A 27,458-nucleotide genomic window follows, 5' to 3' on the forward strand; every position below is an offset into this window, starting at 1 on the left:
TATTCATTTATTGTCAATTGTCTCTTCAGTAGGCTACTTTTCCATTCTGGTCCTTGTGACTTGACTTGTTCCTTGTCCCCACCGGCTGGCATTTTGCAGTCAACCACTGGCATCCTAGGGGCGGGGATACAGATATCTTTCTCTTGGATATTTGGTTTCACTTCTCTGGTGGCATGTGTCCTTCGGGGGGACCAGCAATAACCAGTTTGGATTTGTTGTCCATCTTTTTGCTGATTCAATCCTTTTGAAGAGAGTTTGAATTCCTCTTTTACATATAAATTAACATCTGTCAGGAAAAAACTGACTATAACTATTGAACTGCAGTTCGTTGTCTCTGTCATTCTTGGTCCCTGAATCTAGAGACCTGCACTACCGCAAGACTACCGCAGAACCCGACGCAACCAAGTGCGACAATGTGGTGGCTGACGGTAAGAGAATAAACTTATATGCAGGACTATACCACAAAATGAAACAGTTTTAAAAAGTACTAAAAAGGTTATTTATGTGCTATTTACTATTTTATCTAAAAAAACAAAAAAAAAACAAAGAAAGTGTCAGAATCTAACTATACACACGTGGCTTTAAAAATATTTACGTTTTACCAACTCTATTTTAAAGTGAAAATTTTAAGGTGATTTTTTTTTTTTTAAATTACTTCAATTGGTAAAATTTTAAATATTTACATTTTACCAATTTTATTTTAAAGTGAAAAATTTAAGGTGAAAAAACTTTTTTTTTAAAATTACTTCAATTGGTAAAACTTAAAATATTTACGTTTTACCAATTTTATTTTTAAGTGAAAAATTTAAGGTGAAAATTTTTTTTTTTTAAATTACTTCAACTGGTAAAATTTACACTTTAGTGCTTTATCCACATAAATTACATATTTAGGTGTTAACAATTTAAGTATTTTTTTAAGTTATTACAACTTTCACTTTTTACAATGTACAAGTATTAGTTTGATAAGAAAGAAAGGAAGAAAAAAACCTATAAAACCAAGCAAAGGAAAATCTGATCTTTGGAAATGTTGATAGTAGTATGTGAAATTGATGCACTATTACAAAAATGCTGCATTTTTGTCAAATCCCTATCTTAAAAAAAAACTAAGATAAACAAGTCTAACTTTTTATAAGTTATTTCAACTTATCACATGCAGGTCAAAACTTAAAATAATAGTTTGAATTGAGTTGCAAAACCAAGTTGCATTTTTTGGCACATTCCTTTAGCCCCCATGAGACCTGATTTTTCAGGTGTTTAATTAGTGTGCCTTATTTTGATTGGCTGATTAGCATTTTTATTGGTTTGTGAACCACAAACACTGTAAAAAATACTTTGCTGCCTTCAATTTTTTTGTTGAATCAACTCGGATTTACAAGTCATTTCCACTCTAAAAAACAAACGTTGCTATATAGCACCAAAACTGTTGCTTTGGATCGTAACCATAGAAGAACCATTTTTAGGGACTAGGGATGAGTTGTTATAACTACAGGTGAGTTGTGTTAACTTATAAAATTAAGTTGACCTTTCTCAACTATATTTTATAAGTTGTGACAACTCATCTCTGTTGACATGACTTGTAAATCTGAGTTGATTTAACAAAACATTTTAAGGCAGTCAACTTTTTGTTAAATCAACTAAGATTTACAAGTCATGTCAACAAAGATGAGTTGTCATAACTTATAAAATATAATTGAGAAAAGTCAACTTAATTTTATAAGTTATAACAACTCACCTGTAGTTATAACAACTCATCTCTAGTCAAGAGAAATAATAGCAAGTTGAAATGACTTGTACATCTGAGTTGATTCAACAAAAAATTTTAAGGCAGCAAAGTATTTTTTACAGTGCACATGCGACAAATGCAGCCACATACATGGGTGTGAGACTGTGTTACAACCGACATACACTGTTAAAACAACTTGGTTTTGCAAGTCAATTGAATCTACTATTATAAGTTGTGACCTGTGATAAGTTGATATAACTTAAAAACAAGTTAAAATTGTTAAAAACTTAATTTTTTAAGTTAAAGTAACATAAAAATGTTAATTTGACAAAAATGCTGCATTATTATACAGTGTACAGCCAGGAACATTAATCTGAAGCCCTCTCAGTTTAAAAACATACCGTATTCCTGCATGGCCAAATTAATTTTATTTTATTTATTTAACTAGATAAATACTCCAATTTATTTATATATTTTTGAGGATTAATGATAGTTTCTGTTTAGTCTTGGGACATTAAAGGCAAATAAAAAGCCAACACACATTTTTAAGCAGTAGCTCTATTTTTGTTTGACCATGAGAAATCTAGGTTAATTTCTTTTTATGGCATTATATCTATTAGTTCTGACTTTATTTCTACGTTCTAAAAAGGTCATTGTTCATGTCAATGTTCATCATTCCATTAAATTAAACTCAGATAAAACAAAACATTTGTTTATTTTACATTTTATTAGGAAAGCAAGTAAAACAAATAACAAAAAATTACTAGTCTACTTATACGTTTGCGGGCAGGAGAAAATAACTTTGTGGAAGCAAATCCATCCCGCGCAGAATCCAGGTACTCCAGTGACTGACTCGATTCTTGATCATTTAATTAACTTTATTTTAACAATCGCAGTGCCAGCTCACATATAAATGCTGTCTTGCAGAAATGACATAGAAGCACTAGTAGTCTCTGAGTTAGACACCACTTGAACAAAATTTCCCAAAATCACAATGGAATTGTGCCCTGCTTATTGCAACGCATCCATGAGTCGCATTGAATTCCCATGCATGTTTTTGAATGAAATGCGCCTTTGATAATCCACGTCATAGTCACCCACTGGCCTCGCGCGTGATTCCTCCCACCACCCACGCGTGGCACCTGAAAGAGAGAAAAGAGATGAACTAAATAAATAAATGACTGCGCGAGGTGCAGCTCCGCCAGGGACACGCGAGTGTGTGCGCGCGCGCCCCCCAGTCTGTGTGGATGTGTGTGTGCTGTCTGTCTGATGCATGATGCGCGTGCATTAAAACATAAGGAGGGGGATTCAAAACGGGGAAATATCCTCATCTTCGTCGTCGTCTTCATCAGTGCACGAGACAGAGCTCTGTTCACACGCGCAGTGGATGAGAAAGAGATGAAATCCGGCTGGTGAATTTATTTTACGCGCAAGAAACGTGTGACGCGCGCATGTAGACAGGGTGTGTGTGTGTGGTTCTCTGTGTTATTTTCATTACTGTTAATTGTCGTATTTACTACAGTGTCATTTACTGTATTAGCACCAACGCACCGCGTCTTATTAACCCTTTGCACACATCCGTGGAAAATTGGACCACACATGTCGTGTTTTCGTCGCGTTTTTCATATGGATTAACATATGATCTGAACTCAACCTAGGCCAAGTGAGTATACTACTTAGTGTAGTTATGCATCTCTGTGTATAGTGCAGTACTCTATGTGCAGTTTATGTTTGTGAACTCTTCATTGTGTCGGTCTGATGTTGCATGCGTACAGTGTCATATATACTTGTTATATATTTGGTGAAATAAAGTATCTTTATATCTGTTTGTTCTGTTTTCATTTTCATTTGATCATGTTTGTGCTCTAAGGTTTGAAATGATTTATGATAATCTGTATGATTTAAGATAAGGCAAGCATTGCCTTACTTTCACAACATTCAACAAGTATTGTATTGTTTTGTGTCAATGCCAATGTATTTGTGGTAACAGATACAGAGGTGACTGTAACAGGCACACATTGCAATATCATGGCAGACAAGCAGCAGGTGTGTCAAATGATGCACAGAAAACACTACATACATGTCCACGTACAAGAATATAAAAATATCTCTTGACATGCAGCTAGATTTATTATCAATAAAAAATAAAATAAGATTTTACACAGTTTTCCCAATTTTCACCTATTGGTCCCAGTCGAAGCTGCCCCAATATATTACTAGACTAGTATCTCTTTTCTGCAGGGATGAGTAATCGAGAGAGAGACAGACAGAGAGAGAGAGAGAGAAAGAGAGAGATAGGAGACTAGAAATCAGAAAGATGTTAGTGTGAAACTCATAAATTTTAAGCACAGAAGTCAGAAATGGAGGATGTCAGTAGGTTATATTTATACATATAGTAAATAATTGAATAGTCACCAGCGAGTGTTGAACCTAGTTGTTAACCTTAAAGTCTGTACCTGGAAATACGACACATGACTTATATATTTTCACATACAAACCATTTGCCCTTATTGTAAATAAAATCATCACATAATACTATTGAATGCACAAATTAGACTTCTTGTAATAATATATTTATATTTTTGTCTGACTTCCTCTTATGTTTCCGAATGTCCATGCACTGTTAGGAAAAATGATCACTGGCTGTCACTGGAGCAACATCCTTTTAAAATGTAAAACTTTTGGACCTATATGCCTGGTTTCACAGACAGGACTTAAGGCCAGACTAAAATGAACGTTTGATTTGTTTTAACTAAAAATAATTGGTTTAACATATGTCAGTGTCATTGCTTTGACCTTAAGATCAGGGTTCCCACGGGTCCTTGAAATCCTTGAAAGTTTGTGAATCTAGGGGAAAAAATTCAAGGCCCTGGGAAGTTTTTAAAAATATACATACATAGTTACAGGTCATTGAAAGTGCTTGAATCTATTTCATGCAAAAAAATTCTTGAAAAAAAATCCATATTATTCCCTGTGTAGTGTAGGATAATATCATAAAAATTCTAGACTTTTTAAGCACACGTGCTAAACTGTTCACTTTAAATGCTTATATCTTCTGTATGCGAATGTTGATTCATACCAAAATGCTTTTTTGCATAGTTGTATTTGACACATGAAAACGTCTCGGGTTACGTATGTAATTGTTGTTCCCCGAGAAGGGAACGAGACGCTGCGTCTCCCTTGCCATACTTCATGCGTCCCTGTAACACCGTCTTTGGCAATATTTCAGATAGCGATATACTTCCTGGTTCCCGCGTCACCCTGTCTTTGTCGTTAAGCCTCACCATTGGTTGAATTTGATATACAAATTTAAACGCACTTACCCCTAGAGGCGTCCCCAAAGTGTCAACACAGTGACGCAGCACGAGTTCCCTCGAAAGGGAACTGTAACTATGTATCTTGTCCCCACATTTAGTCCTTGAATTTGAAGGTATTGGACCTGGAAAGTCCTTAAAAGGTCCTTGAATTTGAAGTTAACTAAGGTGTGGGAACCCTGTAAGATGCACACTTAAAAGTGACTTAAATATCTTAATTTACCTGAGGCATATATAGACAAAACTGTAAACAAAACATAAACAAATGAACTTTTGAGGGTACCACCACAGCAACCCTAAAAAGTTACACTTTTGTACCTTTTTTCTGACATTGTCTGTGAAACTGGGCCATAGTGTTCATATTAGTACCTCAGAGGTACATATTGGTACCAAATGTGTACACTGGGGTATTAAATGCTTATTTTCAACCCAGCGTTGGATCAAAAACGGGACAAACCCTCATTGGGTTGTAATTTAACCCATGTTGGATTTTTTCATTTTAAAAAACAAAGTTGTTTTAACCCATGGGTGAAATAAAACCATTTTCTGGGTTAATTTTAGCCAATGGCTGAGTTTGTCATGATTTTTTCAGTGTGCATGCATGCGTACATAAATGGGTACTGCCCCAGTGACAGCTTCTGTATCAGACATGCTTCATATTCTCACAAGCCTCTGTAAAACGTATAATTGTTCATACAGTGTTTTAGGGTGATTGGGTCATTTAATATATACCACAGAGCATTAAACGTCTCTGGTTTCTCTGCTGCTCAGAACAGTAAAGATTTACAGTATATTCATGCATTTAGCAGATACTTTTATCCAAAACGACTTATACAGTGCATTCAAAGTATACATTTCTCCTATTAGTCTAAGTGATCTCTGGGATTTGAACCTATGACCTTTGTGATGATATTGCATTGCTCTTCCAACTGAGCAACAGGAACATTAATGAAGTTTTTAATCCACCTTAAACATTAGTTGAATGATTTTCTCGTGTCAGTAATCACTCTCAGGATGTGACCTGTAACACAACTAATTAATATAAAGCTCGGATAGACAGACTGGGATGTCACCCATTTCTGTAGTGTTAATAGAAATCTCTCTCTCTCTCTCTCTCTCTCTCTCTCTCTCTCTCTCTCTCTCTCTCTCTCTCTCTCTCTCTCTCTCTCTCTCTCTCTCTCTCTCTTTCTCTCTCACAGACAGTCTTTACTGTAATTACAGTTAAACTAGAGAAAGAGCTGGGCTCTTGGGAGACAAAGGGCTTTCATTCACTGTAAAATGATGCACTTAACTTATTCAGCAACTTTGACCTTCATCTTTCCTGTAATCTCTTACATTTTCAGTCGTTGCTTGTGCAGGGTTTAATTTGTGTATTTTTACGTTGCCTTTTGGCCGCCGCTTAAAGTATGAAATTGAACCCTCGTGATGAGTCACTAAAACACTAGTGGATTACTTTTTTCTCTGTTCAATGAAAATCTCAAATTTCAGTACTCAATAAATCATAAGCAATAATTTGATATAACTAAGGCCTGGATTAATCTAAACCCTGTCTGGGGAAACCGCCCCTATGTGTTCATAGCAGTGGCGTCCGGTGACTTTTTTTTCAAGGGCGCTCAATGCGAAGTTCGTCACAACATGTATTTAGCCCGTCATGTGTGTGGTTCCTTTTTCAAAATATGTGTTCTGCGCGTCGAATGATCCTATGTGATTCACGTGTCTTGTCAAAACAAGTGCGTGCTGCAGACCCGTCTAAAGGGTTTATGATAAACGAGACGCTCGCGTTTGCCAGATACTCGCATAATCTCATGCGTAATCAGAGTTGAAGTGTACTTTGTGAATGTGAGCGTCTCTTTTATCATAAACAGTTTTGACACATGTGCAGCAGGCACTTATTTTGACAAAACATGTGATGCACATAGTAGTCACGAGCCGCCACTGGTTTACAGTACATGATAACCAGCGTGTAGTTAGATTTTAGTCTTTATATACTAGGGTTAGTACTACTAAAGATCGTTCTTGTAAGGATGCATAAGAAGCAGCTAGTTTAACAGGACCACAAATTAAGAGTGTAACTATTGATACATTCATAAAGTTTGTCTTAGCTATAATGCTTGCTTTTCAGGACTAAATTTTGTTGATTTTAATTCCTAGTAGTTCAATGTGAATCTATATCGTAAAGACATTTTATAATTCTAAGAAAAATCCCAATATTCACTGTAAACAAAATGCATTTTATGCTATTTTTTAAAAAAATTAAGTTAAACAATTTCAACTTGTTTTTATACCTTATGTCAAGTTTTTAAAGGTCAAAACGTAAAATAATATGTGAAATTTACTTTCAAAACCAAGTTATTTTAACTTCACACTTGAAAAAAATAATTCATTCAATTTACTCAATTTTTTTAAGGTAAGTGGTTGCAATCAATTTATTTAAGCTACATTTAAATAAATTTTTGTTTTGTTTTGTTTTGTTTTGCCTTTCTCATTTTTTTGTTTAAATGAAGCTTAAATAAATTGATTGCAACCACTTACCTTAAAAAAATTGAGTAAATTGAATGAATCATTTTTTTCAGTGTGAAGTTAAAACAACTTGGTTTTGAAAGTAAATTTCACATATTATTTTACGTTTTGACTTGTAAAAACTTGACATAAAGTATAAAAACAAGTTGAAATTGTTTAACTTAATTTTTTAAAATAGCAAAAAATGCATTGAATGAATGAATAATTTTTTTCAGTGTTTTTGAGATATTAGGGATCGACTGATCAATACAATAAAATACGAAAGTACTGTATTTCAAGTACTCTATTTACTACATTAAGGTGTGGTTTCACAGACAAGACTTATCTAAGTCCCAGACTAAAATGCAAGTTTGAGCTGCCTTGATTAAAAAACACATGACATATCTTAACATATCAGTGCTATTGTTTTGTCTCTAAATGCACACCAGTAATGTTTTATGTAAGGTATGTTTAAATGTCCTAATATAAATAAGGCCTGAATTAATCTAAACCCTGTCTGGGAAACCTCCCCTTAATGTTTTGCCTAAAGGAGATGTGCTGCAAGTAAATGACGTGTAGTAGGTGCAGATGTCTTTTGTGTGAAGTATAGAAGGCTGTTTGTAAACACGGTAGCTCAGAATGATAGTTTTCCCTTAAGAAAGAAAACATTTTTCATCACAGCTGCTAAAGCAAATGTTATGGAGTCCTCATCACTGCGGTCACACACACATCAGTGAATTTATGATAAACAAACACACATATACAACACTGCCTTTCCCAAATGCAGAAACATACAGATACACCAGCAATGCTGCATGCATGGAGCACCAATGTGACGATATGAATGAGTTTTCTTTTGTTTTATTGCTTTGGATATTTTTGGATCAGGAAATACTCCTATGTGTGCAAGAGATAATACTGCTAGCAGGCAGGAGAAAGATTGTCCTTTTATCTCTCTTTCTCTTTCTCTCAGCCCATTCATGCTATATTTTCTTCTGCATCAGTGACTCTGTTGTTTTGACCTTTTGAAGGAGAGAGAGAGACAAGTTGGTGATGATGTGGGACCGGGTGTGTTTTTGATAAATGTCTTGGTGGACTGTTGGAGATTTTTCAAATAAGGATGGAAATGAATGTGTGGTGTATTGCATGAGTTGATAGAGGACATTGAATATGGTGTCACTGCAAAGGGGAGGCGACTGCAGCAGCCTGCATTGCTGCGCTTCCATTTATGATCTATGGGGGGCTCCACTGGACCAGACAGAGACATGTGAGGGTCTGCCAGCGTTTAGAGACACTGAAGCCCTCTAAAGAGGGTCTCTTTTGGTAAACCGCAGTGGTGGAATACAGTACATACTGCTGCAGGGAAGGTCTTTAATCGTCCTACTGCTTTTTCCCTTTTGCCATCTCTCCTCTACATTATCTTGTGTGATTTTATGACCTCTGCGTTTTGTCCTTCAGATTGCTTTTTTTCCCAGCCTTTTTTGTGATTTGATATTCACAATTTTTTCCCAAAACACATAGTGTAATTTTTTCTATACGAAGATGAAGTGTGTGCCATTACATTTGGCTGCATATCCCTTTATAATTTCTGTGTCTGATTGCAGTTTTCTCACCTGTTTTTGACAACTTTGGCAACCCTGAGATAATGTGCTGCTGCTGCCCTGACAGACAGAGTTTCTAACTTGTAAATACGAGTTAGATGAAAATAAATCCTTTGCTTAGTCTGAAACAATTTTGGAGCATCAAAGTTTGATTTTCATTTATTGATTTTACATTGATTTAAATCTTTGAGTCAGTATTAAAGATATCAAGATTATATTTTCACAGAATGATCTTTACATTATGTAAGATGATTTTATGTTGAAAATGTTAAGTAGAGGGATTTTCCAACGCTATGTCACGAGAATTCGTACATATTTTACGAGGTGGCTAATTCGTATTAATTCATACGACCACATTTGTAAGTTTTGGTATGATTTGTCTTGACCCCTGTGACGTCGGGGTTAGGTGCGGGCCGGGGTTAGGGGTTCGATTTCGTTGTTGGTTTTTTCTTCTGAAACTATTTTGGAGCATCAAAGTTTGATTTTCAGTTATTGATTTTACATTGATTTTAATCGCATGACCTTACTCAGTCAATATTGAAGATATCAAGGTTATTTTTCACAGAATGATCTTTACATAATGTAGGATGATTTTATGTAAAAAACAGTAAATAGAGGGACTTTCAAAGCTATGTCACGAGAATTCATACATATTTTACGAGGTGGCTAATTTGTATTAATTCATATGACCATCATTTGTATGTTTTGTTATGATTTGCCTTGACCCCTGTGACGTTGGGGTTAGATGCGGGGTTAGGGGTTCGATTTTATTGTTGTTGTTTTTTCATGAGAATCGTACGATTTTGCAACTACAAAGTCATTTTTCTTATTGAAGATAAGTGTGTGCCATTAAATTTGGCTGCATATTTCTTTATAATTTCTGTGTCAGATTGCAGTTTTCTCACCTCTTTTTGACAACTTTGGCAACCCTGAGATAATGTGCTGCTGCTGCCCTGACAGACAGAGTTTTCAACTTGTAAATATGGATTAGATGAAGATAAATCCTTTGCTTAGTCTGAAACTATTTTGGAGCACCAAAGTTTGATTTTCAGTTATTGATTTTAATCTTTGAGTCAATATTAAAGAGATCAAGGTTATATTTTCACAGAATGATCTTTACATTATGTAGGATGATTTTATGTAAAAAACAGCAAATACAGAGATTTTCCAACGCTATGTCACGAGAATTCGTATATATTTTCGAGGTGGCTAATTTGTATTAATTAATACGACCACATTTGTAAGTTTTGGTATAATTTGCCTTGACCCCTGTGACGTTGGGGTTAGGTGCGGGTTTAGGGGTTCAGTTTCGTTGTTGTTTTTTCATGAGAATCGTACGATTTTGCACGATTAACTTCGTATGAATTAATACGAATTAGCCAACTTGGAAAATATGTACGAATTCTCATGAGATCTGGCTGGATTTAGGTCACAGTTGTTTTCAAAAGCATTGAAGAAAGATTGCTCCTCCATTCTGCCATTGGTTGGACAGATATCTGTATTCTCACCCCAAAAAACATACCATTGATTTTAATACCAGACTGCTTGTGAGCTCAAATATACACTTATAGCCTTTTTTACATACTGCTCCTTTAAGGTTTTAGGCTAAACTACAAACACTTAACAGCCTCTGATCGAGTTTTACTTTATTTGACAGTCTTCTTGTGCTCTCCTCTTTTTTACTTGTTTCACATCGTCATCACATCTCTTGCATTATCCTCCTTTTATTCTGCCTCTCTCTCTCTCTCTCTCTCTCTCTCTCTCTCTCTCTCTCTCTCTCTCTCTCTCCCCCCCTCCCCCTGTTTCTGTCAGTGTTGGTCTCTACTGATCTCTTCAGTTCTCCCTCCCCCTCTTACTGCAGTGTTACTGCTAATGTATATTAGCGTCACTGCAGTCCTCCTCAGCTCACCCCTCTCCTCCTCTCTCTCTCTCTCACACACTCACTCTCTCTGTCTCTCGCTCTCACTCTCCCCTCCACTTTCCATTTCCCATTCGTTTCTAACAGCATTTCTGCCTCTTGCTATGTTTCTCTTATTTTGCTCAGGTTTTATGTGCCGCATGCACACACATGAGAGTGCACGTGCTGGTTAATCACACCTCATCTTTTCTACTCTTTCTCACTTGCATGATTTCTACATATTATTATTTCTCGTGCTTTTATCTTTTTTCTGTTTTTATTTCTTACCCTTATTTGAGAGCCCCCCCTCTTGAAAAATACAAATAAATAAATAACTCGAATGAAACGTCACCGCTTCTGCTGAGCTCTGGTGCTTTACAAACACACACGGTTCAGTGAAAAGATATTAACCCTTTTTGTTCTCGTTCTTCACTTCTATAGAGCACTTGTTTAATATTTATCATTGTCCTCATCTGATCAATATCCACAGCATTTAATTGTTTCCTGAGGCCCATTTAACATTTCCTAAAATGACCAAAACATAGTTTAAACTTTTGTAAATTAGCCCTAATTTTTTTTCACACAAGCATTGAATATTGACATTTTTTATTTGTGCTAGATATTATATACTTGTAATTTTTCTATCTTTAACTAATTTCACGCATATTTACTTTTTGGTTTAAGATTTGGCAACCCTCTCTCTCTCTCTCTCTCCAGTATGCTGCAGTGTTGCTGTCCAGGGTGCTGAAATCAGCAAACTTCTGTCACTTTATTTATTTGCTTTTTCTATATTTTTATATTTATTGCTTTGATTTATTTGCCCTCAGCATCCATTACAGTATTTCTCTCTTTTATCTTTATCTGTATATTCACTTATCTTACTTTTTAATGGTTTCTGTGTTAATCCCTCCTTTGGGTGTCCTAAAGTTTCAAATGATCCTATAAGTAAGTCATATTTATTCACTTGTCCAGTTGCTCATACTATAAAATATATCAGACTATCAATGCCCTGTATTTATATAGTGTAATACTATAAATGCTTTTTATAAAACCTGTAAAAGCTTTCAGCTCATAAAAACATTAAATCATACAGTACACCAATTATCGTTTTATGTGTCAGGAGAACACATTAAAATACAAACTTTTAACATTTCTCTTAAAAAGTATAACTTTATAGCTTGTGAAAGGAATGGCACACAATACTTTTAGTTTCCAACTATTATTACTTTTATTTAACAATAACTAGGACACATTAAATGTACTTAATCATAACATGCATAAGAACTACTTAAAAAAGCAAAACTAACCTAAAAATAGTTAGTGCTTTGTCTGCGCATACTCATACAGAAATGTGAGTAAACAAAGTCTTACCTATGATTTTGTCTTCTTTTTTGCTGTTTTTCTTGTTTGTCAACGCAGTTCTCTTAGAGTTCACGCATGAGAAAGACAGTAAAGTGACTGTAAAGAATTCAATCAAAGAGTTTTCACGTGCAAAAAACCCTGAAAGTGTTAAAACATCAAAATGGATAAAAAGAGAAAGTGCTGAAAGAACAGATGACAAAAAAGACAAAAAATAAATAAAGTGAGCAGGTGATTAAATAAAAGAAGAAAGTGAAAACGCACATGTGTAAGAAGAGAGTTAAAGTAAGGAGTCCGGAGTGCTTCCCTGTGTAGTGTGAGTCCTTTCTGCGGCCCTGGCGCGCGCGGGGGGGGGGGTGAAGGGGGAGAAGAAGAGAAGCGGTGGGGGGAATATATTGTAGACAAATGAAGGAGAGGAAAGTGGACTTATTACTTTAAAAGCATGCAAAATCAGATTCATTTGAAACAGGGACTATCAGTACACCGATGGACGGGATTTGCTGTAAAAAAAAATAAAAAGAAGTTAAAAGGAAATGCAGAAAGTCAGGATTTTACTGCAGCAAAATTACACACACACATTCTCTCTCTCACATTCTCTCACGCTCCCCAACCCCTCCCACCCAGTGACGCTTGGGCTACAGTACTGCTGTGTGTGCATAATGAGCATCTCTCTCTCTTTCTTTCTCCCATGCAATGAAGCTGCAGTGAAGCTCTTGACTTATTAGCTGCTTCATTTAAAGAGATAGAGAGACAGATAGAATCTTAATCAGTTGCAAGAGTCGCTTACCCGCAATTGCATCCGTGCACTCACTGGCATTGCTTTGTGATATTTGACTGCAATAAGGCTGTCAGATTGAGAGACAACATCTACAGTCAATATGATGTTGCTTTAACATGCAGCCCTGTTAAACATATCCTTCAATTTCATACAATAAATGATTTTTCAAAACTTAATTCAGAAAATAAAACACTGCTTATGTGATCTTAAAATCTTGTTTGAGATGGGTTATCATCTTGTGTTTATGATGCCATTATTTTCATTGATGTTTTAAATGTTTACTTTTTAATGGATAGCTTTTAAATGTTGAATGTTGAATGTTTTAGTGCTTTACAGAAAGCGTGTCCAAAAACATACAAGGTCATAGTGTGCACTGCAGTATTTTTGGATTTTTTTACATCTGCAAGTATGGTTAAGCTAGATTTGTTAAATGTTATATATGCCCTCCATCTTTACCTTTACTAAACATCTCCCCTTTTTCCCCCCAACCCCCTCCCCTCCCAGCCTGCTCCTCTCTACTCCCCTCGCCGCTCTTCTCCCTCCCTTATGCTCAGTTCGGTGTGTGTCTCCTCATTCAAAGGGCGCAAGGGTGGGAACAAGTCGTCCAACAAAGCATGTTACAGCGCCGACATGACTTGCCCGTCGGAAAGCGAGAAGATCGTCATCAACTGCGGCGGCGTGAGGCACGAGACGTACCGGAGCACGCTAAAGACGCTGCCCGGTACGCGGCTCTCGTGGCTCACTGAGCCGGACGCGTTCAGCAACTTCGACTACGACCCGAAGTCCGACGAGTTCTTCTTCGACCGACACCCGTCAGTCTTCTCCTTCATCCTCAACTACTACAGGACGGGCAAGTTGCACTGTCCCAACGACGTCTGCGGGCCGCTGTTCGAGGAGGAGCTCGCCTTCTGGGGCATCGACGAGACGGACGTGGAGGCGTGCTGCTGGATGAACTACCGGCAGCATCGGGACGCGGAGGAGGCGCTGGACAGCTTCGAGAACCCCGAGCCGGAGGTACCGGAGGACGACCCGGCGGTGGCGGGGGACGAGGATCTAAAACGACTTTGTCTGCAGGAGGACGGCAGGAAGGCGGGCTGGTGGCGCGTTTGGAGACCGAGGATCTGGGCGCTTTTCGAGGACCCCTATTCATCCAAATACGCGCGGGTGAGTTTTCAGCACCACTGAGCGGTGGACAGCTCCGTAATGTAGAAGTGTTCAGCTACCTAAGCTAAACTTAATGGGATGGTAACTGAAAGATTATAAGTTTGAACCCCACAAGGGTGATCCATGATAGCCATTAAGCCCCTGAGCTTCATCATTAGTAACCACAGACAGTATTCAATCAGGTATGCATGCACTGATTCAGCAAGCATCACGTCTTCTTAGTATAAATGATTAAGCCACTTGATGTACATTTGTGCTTTACACTTAATGGGATGGTAACTGAAAGATTGTAGGTTTGAACCGCACAAGGAGTATCCATGACGTATAGCTATTAAACCCTTGAGCTTTATTGGTAGCCACCATATTCATCTAGGTACTGTATGCATGCACTGATAGTTCAGCATCTATCAATGAACATCTCCCTTAGTATAGAAGCTATGGTTTAGCTTAAAGTGGTTCAGCTTAGTAGGATGGTATCTGAAAGACTATAGGTTTGAACCCCATGACCTATAGCAATTAATCCCTTGAACTTCATTAAAGACCCCTATTTTTCAAAAAAAGTATGCATAGATGGCTATTCAGCATAATTTTACCAATAGACAGCTTTTTAGTGTTTAGCTTAATTTAAGGTGGTTCAGCCTAGTGGGATGGTAACTAAAAGGTTGTAGGTTCAAACCCGACAAAGGGGATCTATTTACTTGAACTTTATCGTACTTTATTATTAAATCTTTGCACCCTGTTCACCCAGGTCCAGCATGCATGGATGCTTATTCAGCCTTAGTATACAAAACTCGTAGTATGCACTGCATCTGTTCAACAAACTTTGTAGTGTGTTTGAAAATGCAGATACTTACAGTATGGTGTAATATTTGGTTTGGTAACTAAAATGTTGTGAGTTTAGCACCACGATCATTGTGCCCTCGAGTAAGATACTTAAAGTAAGATTACTACAGACAGACTGAATGTGTAATAGTATACTCGCTCAAGTCACTTTGGATAAAAGCATCAATGAAATGACTTAATAAAGTCATTAATAAATGTAGATGCTCTTTAACATGTACATTTGTTAGCGCAACTTGTATGTGCAGGTAGTGGAGCATATCGTGGGCTAACAGCTGAAAGGCTTATTGATCTATGAATCATTGTGCACTTCATAAGTTTATGATAAGTGACTGTGGATAAAAGTGTCAGACAAATTAATTTGTGTTTGTAATACATCATAGTGAAGCCGAGTAACTTGTGATCTATCCATGCACTTTGACCTCAGGGAGGTTCAAGGGAGTCTAAATCTGTCAGCTGAATCAAGACAATTTAGACAAAAGATAAACGAGCCATTAAAACATAAAAATGTATGCATGCTCATTGCAAAAGTCGAATGAGTTCAGACCTACAGTATCACGGGCATCGCTAGGGCATCTGTCTCCAGAATCATGTGTTGCACCAACATGTACAGGATTGAGAACCTGCACATATCTGCACAGCCTTTAAGTGCTGCACCATACAGTAGCAGACACATAACCACATTTATAGCTCATAAAACCCACAGCTCTTATGAATGTTTAATGCATGCGATGCTCCACGCAGGAAACACGGTCGCCTGCTTGTTAATCGTGTCCTTGGTAATTTTCATTTGAATGCACGCTTGTGTTTTAAGAGCTAATAACGTCCGCTTGTGTTCCTTCCGATGGGATTATAACTGCCGATACAGACTGTTTTACAGAGGAAAAACTGCAGAGATCAGATAGATTTAATAAAATCTAGTTGATATGGCAAGATCGTGATAGACTGTGATTCATATCTTTGCATGGAGACGGTTAAACGCTTGAAACTGAATCCCTCAGTGTGGTTGCACATCAGGTGGTATATTCATGTGTGTGTGAGATGGAGGAAGTAACTTAAGGTTGTGTTACAGGAAATGGGTTTTTGGTATATATTGAAAATCCATGTCCATTTGTCCACATCGTCCCATTTATAGGCCAAAGACTTGTGGTTATGATAATGCCTTGTTATGCTTTTCAAGCAGTGCACTGTAGATTCAATGGATGATTTAAAAGCATTTCTCTGCTTTATCCATATTTTTCACTGTCATGCAGAATGTTCATAATGGTTGAACGGTATAGCAGTGTACTAATATGCATACAGTAGATGAGACCTGCCCAATCTCTGTCAGGTGTGTGCGTGCATTTAAAACTAGGTTTAGAGTTTTATCAATGGACACTTGGGAAATGCATCTCCATATGTTCAAATGTCACATGCAGGTCAATATTCGCCACTGCTTTCTCAGCCACTTTACTGTACAGCTATTGCTTTGTGCACTGAAGCATTAAAATGCAAATGATCATATACAATCTAATGGTTAACCAGAATAGGTTGTTTAATGACACTGATGTTAATGAGCTGAAAGTGAGAGGCCGTATACTGTAAGTAATTCAGTGTATTGATAGCAAATAAGATGTACACACAACTGAAGTAAACATTTACTTCAAAAAATTTGATCACAAAATACCCTATCTATTGACAAGGTTATTGGAAGATTTTGGTACAGAATAGTCATTCAGCTTTACGCCAACTGGGCGCATTAACTGGGAGCTGTCGATAACCTTAAAATAGGCAAATATTGACTAATTCATTAACCCAGCCAATATATCGGACTATTAATACAGTTAACATAAAGCAACATGATTGCTATATAATCTTAAAAATAAAGCATCTAATAGAGGGCCACGGGGATGATGTATTTTTGTCTTCCAAGGAGTGTTCGGTGCATCATGGGAAACTATGTGCATCGCGTGTCATGTCAGAATATGTGCCTGCTAATATATGCCTCGCAAGAAACTCACTTAACACTATAATCATTACGCATGACATTAAGGGAGTATCTAGCAAACGTGAGCGTCTCTTTTATCATAAACCCTTACGAAGCGTCTGTAGCGGACACGGATTTTGACATGATGAGCTACACAGATTATGATATTTTGACAAGTTTTGCATTTTATGCCTTCTCAGAAAAGAAGTCACGAGCCGCCATTTTTGTAGGCTAAACTTAAAGTTATAGAGACTCTGGTTCCCTCGCAAAAAAAACATGAATTTTTTCCACAGACTTTTGGATTATCGCAAAAACATTGTTTAGCAAAGGTTTATGACACTAACACGTTTTGTCCAACAAGTTCATCTTCACAGATTAATACAAATTTTATGAATTTTGAAGTGCAAATGCGTTCACTAGAAAAAATAAAAGTTGCGTTCATTTGTTGGACAAATCGTGTGTCATAAACTTTTGTTAAAGCCCCCCTAACCTAAAAAACGCACTTTAAATTTTTTTCCATCAGAAAATGAGACGTCAGAGTGTGTGCAGAAACATGCTGTAATTATACGAATCCATCTATTTTTCTTTGTGTAATCTCCTTAAACCGCAACAGTTACAAAAAAACAGGCTGTTGGGGATCTCCTATCAATGTGATGTCACATTGATTACTCCCCACCCATGAACGCTCACAGACTCCACCTTATGAGCATGTAGGTTAACCTTCTGCCAGAGACAGATGTCTTGATGTATACTAGTCAACATTTGAAGTGGATCAAAACCTTTCCTAAAATTTGTCCTAAAACCAATACCAATTACCCGTTCTTGTCTTGGGACAACTTTGATGAATGTTTTTGATCCACTTCAAATGTTGACTAGTGTAGATTAGGGGGGTTCCCATGGTTTTATTAAAATTAAAATAAAATAAAAATACTACAAGAATTTAAAAGTCTTGTGCTGTCCTGGCACAAAGCGATAATTTCGCAATAAACTAATCCAGAAAATTTCTGTCTGACATGTAAACTCTCAAGTACGCCTCACACTGTTTTCTGGAGGAATTGACAGATTGTTAAATTTAGGATTGGGTTAAGGCGTTTTTAAAATATTATTTTCAAACTATTATTTCCCACTAATTTGAGGGGTAAATGGTTAGGGTTTGAGATAAGGATTAATTGGGGTTTCTTGGATTAAAGCGTTGATCCAGGACCAACAAAAAATGTTGATCCAGGGTCACATCTTACTTTGTGAAATCACTGATAAAAAGGGCACCTATGGTCCGATTCACGTTTTTTCATGTACTTTAGTGTTTAAGTGTGTGTTCATGTTCATGTTAATGGTATGCAAAAGGTACAAACCACAAAGTAAGCGATGACGCGAGTTATCGTCTTCAACGTAAATCCCTTTTCATGGACTACAACAAACACATGGATTGTAGGCAACAGTTACCTTCCTGGGATTGATGATGTGTACAAGACCGACATTATCATAATTCCTCCTGCTTTAGACTCATAGCCTGTAAATTAACTCCTGTTAGCATTGCATTGTGAGCAAATCTTTCAAACATGGTAAGGAGCGTCACATTTCCGGCTGCCGTCAGAAGTATTCATGCCAATCACAACGTACAGATTATCTGGCCAATAAAGGAAACAGCGCTTTTCAAATCGATGAGTTTTGTACAAAATCAGAAGACAGGGATATCTGGAGCTACAAAAATGTACGGTATGTGGAAAATAATGTGTTTTTTAACCATAAACCACGCGGGCACATTGTATTATACCAAATACACAAAATAACATTGTTTTTTAGCAATGAAATGCACTTTAAAAATAGCCGATGATCCGTCTAGATTAGATTTTATTTTTGCAATGAAAAACGCATCCGTACTCAAGCTGTGTGAATATTTTTAATTTCATGACACAATAATTTGAAAGAATGAGTACAAAGAAAAATTATCCGTATGTATTTGTATCGGTAGGCTAGATGGCACAGACATATTGTTTATTTAACTGTTAAGGTTAACTATTTTAGGTTCTCCAAAAAACTTTTGAGTTAAAGGTTCTTATAGACGGTTTCAGCAGTAACAACATAAACAAGCGGCTTTCGTGGTCAACACGTTACTTCCGGTAAACCCCGCTAATAATAAATAACAACAAAATACTTAAACTTAGTTTATTTAGATAACAAGCAAAATAAACAACACGTAGATTAGGAATCCAAAACATTTGTTATTTTCGACATGGTATTTGTTCAAAAGTTCACTTTAGCAACTAGTCAGACCATTAAAAAAAAACTGAAACCAGAAGTAAAGTTCGGACCACACGTGCATCTAATAAAACCGTCTATAGCAAACATTTCATTTTTACCTCATCATAGTTTGTAAGACATTTTTCGACCACAAAGTACCATTTGTGCACCAGAACATAAAGGTTTCAAAACTGGTCTTTGTCTGATTATATGGTTTCATAAAGAACCGTATGCATAAAATTAGATACTCCAGACTATAAAAAGGCAAGAAAGAAATGGTTCTTCTAAAAACATGACATGAAATATGACATCGCCGCAAAGAACCCTTTCAGAAACCAGCATTTGTAAGCATGTATATCACATGTATAGGCTGTTGTGATGGTACTGTATGTCTCTGCTCCGATCATACTCGTATACGTAACCTGCATAAGTTACATTTCACTGAACTCACATCTATTAGGACATCAGACAAAGAGAGAACGATGCAGAAAAAGGGCTGTAGTGAAACGGGCATCTGGAGGACAGCGAAGGAAAGGTGACTGGAAGGATGTTGTTGATGTGATTTAGCAGCGATTCATAGCACGGGTGAAGTGTGTAACATTTATGAGCCGAGTGATAATCCACATGTTATTCATACCAGCACCAGTCCTTTCTCTCACCAACACACACACACACACACACACACACACACACACACACACACACACACACACACACACACACACACACACACACACACACACACACACACACACACACACACACACACACACATAGTGCCGCAATCCCACTCTACGCAGTCAGAGCTGTGCACTGGAGCAAGAGATTAGAGAGAGACGTTAAGATATACTGGGAATGAAAGAGGGAATATGGGAAAAACAGTGACTGAGGAATGGAGCAGAAAGATAAATGGATTACGAGTGGACGTTTAATAGTGGGAGTGGCTAGAAAGGACAGGACGAGACAGACGGAGAATAAAAGAGAGATGGTTTATGGACTCGATTTAATGTATTCAATTATGACTGAAGGCATCGGCCGTCCTCCTCCCCCCACTTGCAGCTATTGATTGATCATTTATTGATCGCCCTGTCTTTGTCTGTTAGATCCAATCGACACACACACACTGTGCATTGACACTCCTGAAGGTTATTGAGACTGAATCCTCTGATACATGCGTTTAAAAGAGATCAGTAAACATTGAAGGTTAAGACTAAGATTTATAGATTTGCATTTGATGCACTATGCTGGGTCACAAAACATTGGTGGTTCAAAGGAATATGAATCAAGGCAAACGTGTGTGTGTGTGTGTGTGTGTGTGTGTGTGTGTGTGTGTGTGTGCTAACCCACCAGACTACAATTGATAATTTAATTCATCTGCGATAAAAAAAAGGTGTTGTAGAGAGACAGAAAGGGTATTTTCTAATGTAACCGTGAGATCATTTATTACAACAACCAGGTACAGGTATCAGAAAGCAGGTGTGAAAAAGGTGTAGATGTATCACCTGGGGTTTTATCTCACATGTCATTTGAAGGTGATAAGCAGATATTTGCAGCCGTATTGGGCACTAACACACTTATATATATATATATATATATATATATATATATATATATATATATATATATATATATATATATATATATATATATATATATATAGAAATGTAAAAAAAAACACTTCAGAAAATGTACAGAATAATATAGGTAGCACAATGTGACATAATTATTCTTCTCGGTTGTATTCTGGCCATTATGTGTCTGATAAACTCATTTGATTGCTTTTGAGCGCATTGCTATATAAAGAGATTTACAGTATAAAGAGATAGTATCAGTTAGCATGTTGGTTTTGAAAAATCATTATTTAAGGAAGTATAGGATCTTATTTCAGCATTAAATTCTTGTGGATATCAAATGTCATTGCTCTGGTGAAGACAACATAATGCATGTTTGCTGATGTAAGCATCTTGGCATATGAAGGTCATGTCTAACAATACAATGCGATTGTCCCAGTCTTATCAAGGGTACAGTTGGCATAAAGTCTGCCAACTGTCAACAGTTTTCCTATCCTGTGCAGAGACACGCCGACCCTCAGGGTCCTGGAACATCAATCATCCCACCGGGATGATCCTGTCCCAAACATACAGTAGCAGTCATATTATGCTGTTGCAAAAAAATATAAGTTTGACAAACACTACTAATCACACACATATTGTCACGTTTTATACTTGCATACTTATAAATACTTACACATGTTATATAAACACTCGTTTGTATGAATGACACGCAGTGTGATTATCGTGCAAATACGGCAAATTCCGATTTTGCGTGCATGATACGCCAGTCCTTCCCATATGGCGAATCGTTTCGTGTCATTTTATTTATATTTTTTTCATTTGTTATCTGTTTTTTTTCCCCATTGTCGCTTGGGTTTAGGGTTAGAACAACTTTTTGTTATATAAAAATGACATCATAACCCAAACCCCATCTTTAACCCCAACTCCAAGCGACCATGGCTTGAATATAGACAAAGCATATCCTGTATATTAAATAACGTGCTTAAACAAATGTGAAATCTAACCCTAAACCCAAGCGACAATGGGAAAACATTAAATAAAACAACACGAAAAAATTCGCCATATAAGTGAATGGGAAGGACTGGCGTATCATATGCACGCAAATCACACTGCGTGTCATTTGTACGCATCTTGGTGAGAACGGCTAGCAAAAAACATAATTACAGTTCTTTTATATCAATGTTTGGTCATTTTTAAAAAGGAAATTCATATTGAATATTAACAATGATCTCTACAAATAAATAAATGTTATTACATTAAATATTAATAATGCATGATTTATTTTATAAAATGTAATGAAAAAGTAAACAATTCATATCAATACATTTGCACTTTTACTTGTAAAATAAACTACTTTTATAGCAGTCTTTCACCACACTCTAAAAATGGCTGGGTTATTTTTGACCCATAATGGGTAAATATTGGACAGAGCACGTGCTGGGTTAAAATAACCCAATGTTGGGTTGTTGTTATGCAACCATTGAGTTTAATAACCCAGCAGTTGTGTTAAAATAACCCAGCATTCGGTAAATTTTTAACCCAGCACATGTTCTGTCCAATATTTACCCATTATGGGTCAAAAATAACCCAGCCATTTTTAGAGTGCATATTTACAGCCAATTTTAATGTTTTACCCAAGTAATTATCCTTCATTAAAATGCACAAGATTTGATGCAAAAGTACAGATTTAAACTATATTTTAATATTTTACACTTTAAAGGCGGGGTGCATGATTTTGAGAAACGCTTTGAAAAGGGGAGTCGGGTCGAGTACCACACTTGTAGCCAATCAGCAGTAAGGGGCGTGTCTACTAACCGATAACGTGTATGTGTTGGGCGGTCTGTCAAAGAAGGTCCAGATTCTATTGGGTACACTGTAAAAAAAGTCCGTAAAAATTTCAATGTTATTGCAGCTGGGTTGCCGGTAATTTACCGTAGATTTACATTTATGTTATTTACTGGCAAGAGTTTGTTCAAAGTTAAATAAATTTTAAATATTAACAAGTCTTTATCTTTACAAAACAAAACCATACAACAACAGCCTCATGCAAAGCACTCTGGGAACCAGAAATCATCATCAACCTTTTTTCTGTTTTTTGCTTCAGAATTTGTTTCCCAGAATGCCTTGCCTGATGCTGTCCTTTAGTTTTACTCTGTAAAGACAAAGACCTGCAAATGTTAAATGTTCATTTAACTTTGAACAAAATGTTGCCAGTAAATAACATAAATTCAAATCTACTGTAAATTACCGGCAACTCAGCTGCAATTTCTACGGATTTTTTTTACAGTGTAGGGGCATGTTTGTTTAGGTGATTTCAGATGTCAACATTGGCTTTCAGAGATCATGCACCCCGCCTTTAATACTATGGTAAACTAGTGTATTTTTATGCAAATTTTTGTATGTTTTTTTCTGAAATTTCACAGATTTTATCTAATACAGGATTTTTTTATGGGATTTTTTTACAGTTTACTATTAACGCAGATATTATCTTTACTTAAACAATGGAGTAAACATCACTTAATATTTTGTGTTTTCAGCAGTAACAACATAAAACAAGCGGCTGTCGCCGTCCGCACGTAACTTCCAGTAAACTCCGCTAATAATAAATAACAAAAAAGTACTTTAAACGTAGTTTATTTATATAACAAGCAAAAAAACAACACATAGATTACCTAGGAAACCAAAACATTTGTTATTTTCGACGAGGAATTTGTTCAAGAGATCAGTTTAGCAACTAGTCAGAGCATTAAAAAAAATGAAACCGGAAGTAAATTTCGGATCCAGACGTGTATCACGTGCGTCCGATGAAACCGTGTATACTTAAATGAACTAAGATTTTTTTAACTTTTAAGCATATTAAACACATTAAACCCTTCAATTGGAATTAACTTAAAATTATCATTACTTGCTGTAAAGAATACCCATAAAGCCAGAATATTTTGATTTATGAGGTCTATTTATGCTTTTTTACAGAATAAGAACTAATAAAAAGTTAACTTCTTAAATATTTGTTAATAAAATGTCATAGAGGTTTAAGCTATTATATTTATAATGTAAATTATCATTTTGTTGAAGTCACCCTTCAGGTGATCAGTGTTTACTTACGTGAACCCTGTGTAGCAGTTGACAATTCATGTGAAAAACACAGTTTGTTTGTGTTATGTGGATACTGACTTATAGTCAGTCATGACATTTGTGTTTTAATGCTATTTATAACACTAACTCATTGTTGAACAGAGCAATTGATGTTACAATTTTTTTTAAATTAAATCAACTTAAAATCAAGTTTACTGAACTTGCTGAATTAAATTGGAATTACTAAAAATGTTAAGTTAAATGTACTTAAATGTAAAAAAGCTGTTGCTCTTAAAAAATTAAGTAAATTCAACTTGTCTGGGTTTACAAATAATCAAACATGTACAGTACAGTACAAAATCCAATTTAAATTTCCATTTTCTCCAAGACAGCAGTGAGATTAAATGGAGAGCAACTGGATTTCATAGAGTTGTGAAACTTTTGATTAGGTCTCTAGAAACCAGATTATCTACAGTATGTAATCTAATATAATATATATAGAGAGAGGGAGATCCATACTCTTAATAAATTTAAACAATTGGTTGATATCTGTTTCCAATTTTCACCTAAGAAATTTTTGTAATGCTTAAATGAAACACAACTGAGAAGTGCATGCATCAAATCTCCAGAGCTTTTAAAGAGAGTCTGAGCAATAAAAGTTTTATATGGGTATGTACATTCAGTCCTGATCTCATTTTTAGCCATCCACTGTGATTTTGCACAAGGTTTTTAGCCCTGGACCTTAAAAAACATTCACGTCTGTATAAATGACAGTATTACTGGCAGTGGTTTGCCGGTAACTTACTGTAGAATTAAATGTATGTTTTTCATTGCAATCGTTTGTTCAAAGTTAAATGAACATTAAACATAAACAAGTCTTTATCTTTACAGATTAAAACTAAAATATTAGCCTCATGCAATGCATTCTGTGAACCAAAGTTTGAAGAAAAAAAGAGAAAAAGGTTGATGAGGATTTTTGGTTACTAGAATGCTTTTGCATGAGACTTTTATTTTGTTGTTTGACTTGTTAATGTTTAATGCTCATTTAACTTTAGACAAACTGTTGCCAGTAAATAAAATAAATAATCTACAGTAAGTTGCTGGCAAACAGCTGCATAACTACAGCAAATCTTTTACAGTGTTCATTAAACATGCACACATTGATAAATACACATTCCCACGTTACTTGACCCAGATTTATAGATTTGAATATCTGTTAAATATGCCTCCTCTGTATGTTTTTATGGTGTGAAATAAAATACATATAGAAGTCTTGATCGTGATTGGCTCATGCATAGTTGTGCAACTGAGATTTGTGATCATTTTTGTAAGAATGAAATCCAGAGACAAGTAAGAGTTAATGATGGTGTTTGTTAAATGGATGTGGTTTGACTTTGGTCAAATGATACGCTACTTCCCGCTTTAAAATAATTGTTGTGTCTATAGAGTCTGGTTCAACCTCTTTGCCAATCTGTCTGTCTCGTGATTCCTCACCTGCAGGTCCACTATGAGTTCAGAGACTCTGGCGCCCTGCTCCATGAATATTTTATTCCCAGTCTTGACATGGCTTTAGACACCGAGCAGATGAGCTGCTCTTATGTGATGCCTGTGGATTTGGCTTTTCCCAGAGGCTCGCCATCCAGGCTCCTGGTTGCTTAATTGACAAAGACAAGTTTACTGTCATGTTCCATGGGCGAATCAAACAGCCGTCCCCCTCTTTCATCCTAATGTCCTTGACGGGCACTTCAGTGATCGGTGGTGGCACCAAGGCTCCAGTGAGAAGCTGGTGTGGAGGTTCATAACTTCATGTTTTGAGGGATGGCAGTGGAAGCTCTCACAAATCATTTTTATCGTCTTTTCTTTAATTTACATTGATGCATTTGGCAGACGCTTTCATCCAAGGTGACTTACAGTCAGAGCATTTGTATGAATCCAGTGGTCTTCTAAAAACCAATGTGGCCAGTGAGATGCACATTCCCATTCTTAAAACGTAAGAGTTGTTGAATGTTGTGAATGAAACAAACATCTCCACATTTTATTGATTGGTTGTAACTCTGCAAGCATTGTTTGAGTTACTCTCTGTCATAACTCCTTCTTCTGAAACCAAAAGATGCCCATTGGGTATTATCATCCTTTCACACAATGACACACATTTTTCCCATGCTCACACACACACCCTAGCTCAGATTTACTAGTATGTGCACTATCGGTCATGTATACTTTACATACGCTCTTCATTCTGGCAAGTGTGAATGATTGGCGCCAGACCTTTGACAGTTTCAACATGAGGCGTTTCAGTTTCCCCTGACACAGGTGTGTGTGTGTGTGTGTGTGTGTGTGTCAATCTCTTTAGTTTCATGTCTGATCCACTGGGAACCTGAGCTTGGACCTGCTGGGTAATTTCATCTCTGTGATAATTGGAAGTTCCTGTGGTGATGAGATCATATCCTGCTGAGCCACATCAAAACAGCACTGTTGTCTGACACACATAGACTGAGATCTTTATGATCTGGGATCATGTTGTCCCGTTTATTAATACAGTGTGAAATGTTGGGAATGTATAACTAGGATATGACATCTTTCCCAGTGAACACACATACTATATTTATAGCTTTTTTATGCCTTTAGCAGGCACTTTAATCTAAACCAACTTACATTTAATGCAGCCTATACATTTCTTTTAGTGTTATGTGTGTTCCAGGGTATCAAACCCATGACCTTTGCAGTAGTATTGCAATGCACTGAGGCTCAGAAACACAATAAATACTGATAATTTGTAAAGCTTGAATGCACTGTAATTTAAAAACTTCCACCAAATGCGTAAATGTAAATCTTAGTTTTTAGAAAATGTGTGATGTAAAGTCCTAATCTTATTTCTTATTTTCTATACATACAAATGTTGTAAATGTGATTTATATCCTATTTATATTTATAATATATATGAAGAGCTCAGATCCAAAACCCTCTAAGTGAGTCTTTTTTTGTAAATGAGCATTTTTTATCAGACTCTGCCAGATTTTTTTATGGATTCTGCCAAGAAAATGGTATTTCTGAATGGCCAGTGGCCATACTGTAAAAAAATTCCGTAGAAATTGCAGCTGGGTTGCCGGTAACTTACTGTAGATTTAAATGTATGTTTTTTACTGGCAACATTTTATTTAAAGTTAAATGAACATTAAACATTTACAAGTCTTTGTCTTTATAGAATAAAACTAAAACTACAGCATCAAGCAAAACATTCTGGGAAACAAAATCTGAAGCAAAAAACAGAAAAAGGTTGATGATGATTTCTGGTTCCCAGAATGCTTTGCATGAGGCTGTTATTTTATAGTTTATTCTGTAAAGAAAAAGACTTGTTAATATTTAAAATTTATTTAACTTTGAACAAACTCTTGCCAGTAAATAACATAAATTTAAATCTACGGTA

The 27,458-nt window shown here is 36.3% G+C and overlaps 1 protein-coding gene across 6 annotated transcripts in view; it reads left to right on the forward strand.

Moving 5' to 3' along the window:
- The first annotated feature begins 236 nt into the window (after positions 1-236).
- kcnc3b (potassium voltage-gated channel, Shaw-related subfamily, member 3b) overlaps positions 237-27,458 on the forward strand; it is a 70,618-nt gene continuing 43,396 nt past the window's right edge. Inside the window, exons 1-2 of one of the 6 annotated variants that reach the window (XM_055181339.2) lie at positions 237-428; positions 13,676-14,335. In XM_055181339.2, the coding sequence (XP_055037314.2) occupies positions 414-428; positions 13,676-14,335 (675 nt within the window). In that variant the 5' untranslated portion in view covers positions 237-413. Of the gene's footprint in view, positions 429-2,799; positions 3,387-13,675; positions 14,336-27,458 lie in introns of those variants that run through there. The other 5 variants (XM_055181340.2, XR_012368174.1, XM_055181343.2 and 2 more) reach the window with 5 other exon arrangements.

The sequence above is a fragment of the Misgurnus anguillicaudatus genome, chromosome 25, assembly GCF_027580225.2.
Source record: "Misgurnus anguillicaudatus chromosome 25, ASM2758022v2, whole genome shotgun sequence".
Lineage (NCBI taxonomy): Eukaryota > Metazoa > Chordata > Actinopteri > Cypriniformes > Cobitidae > Misgurnus > Misgurnus anguillicaudatus.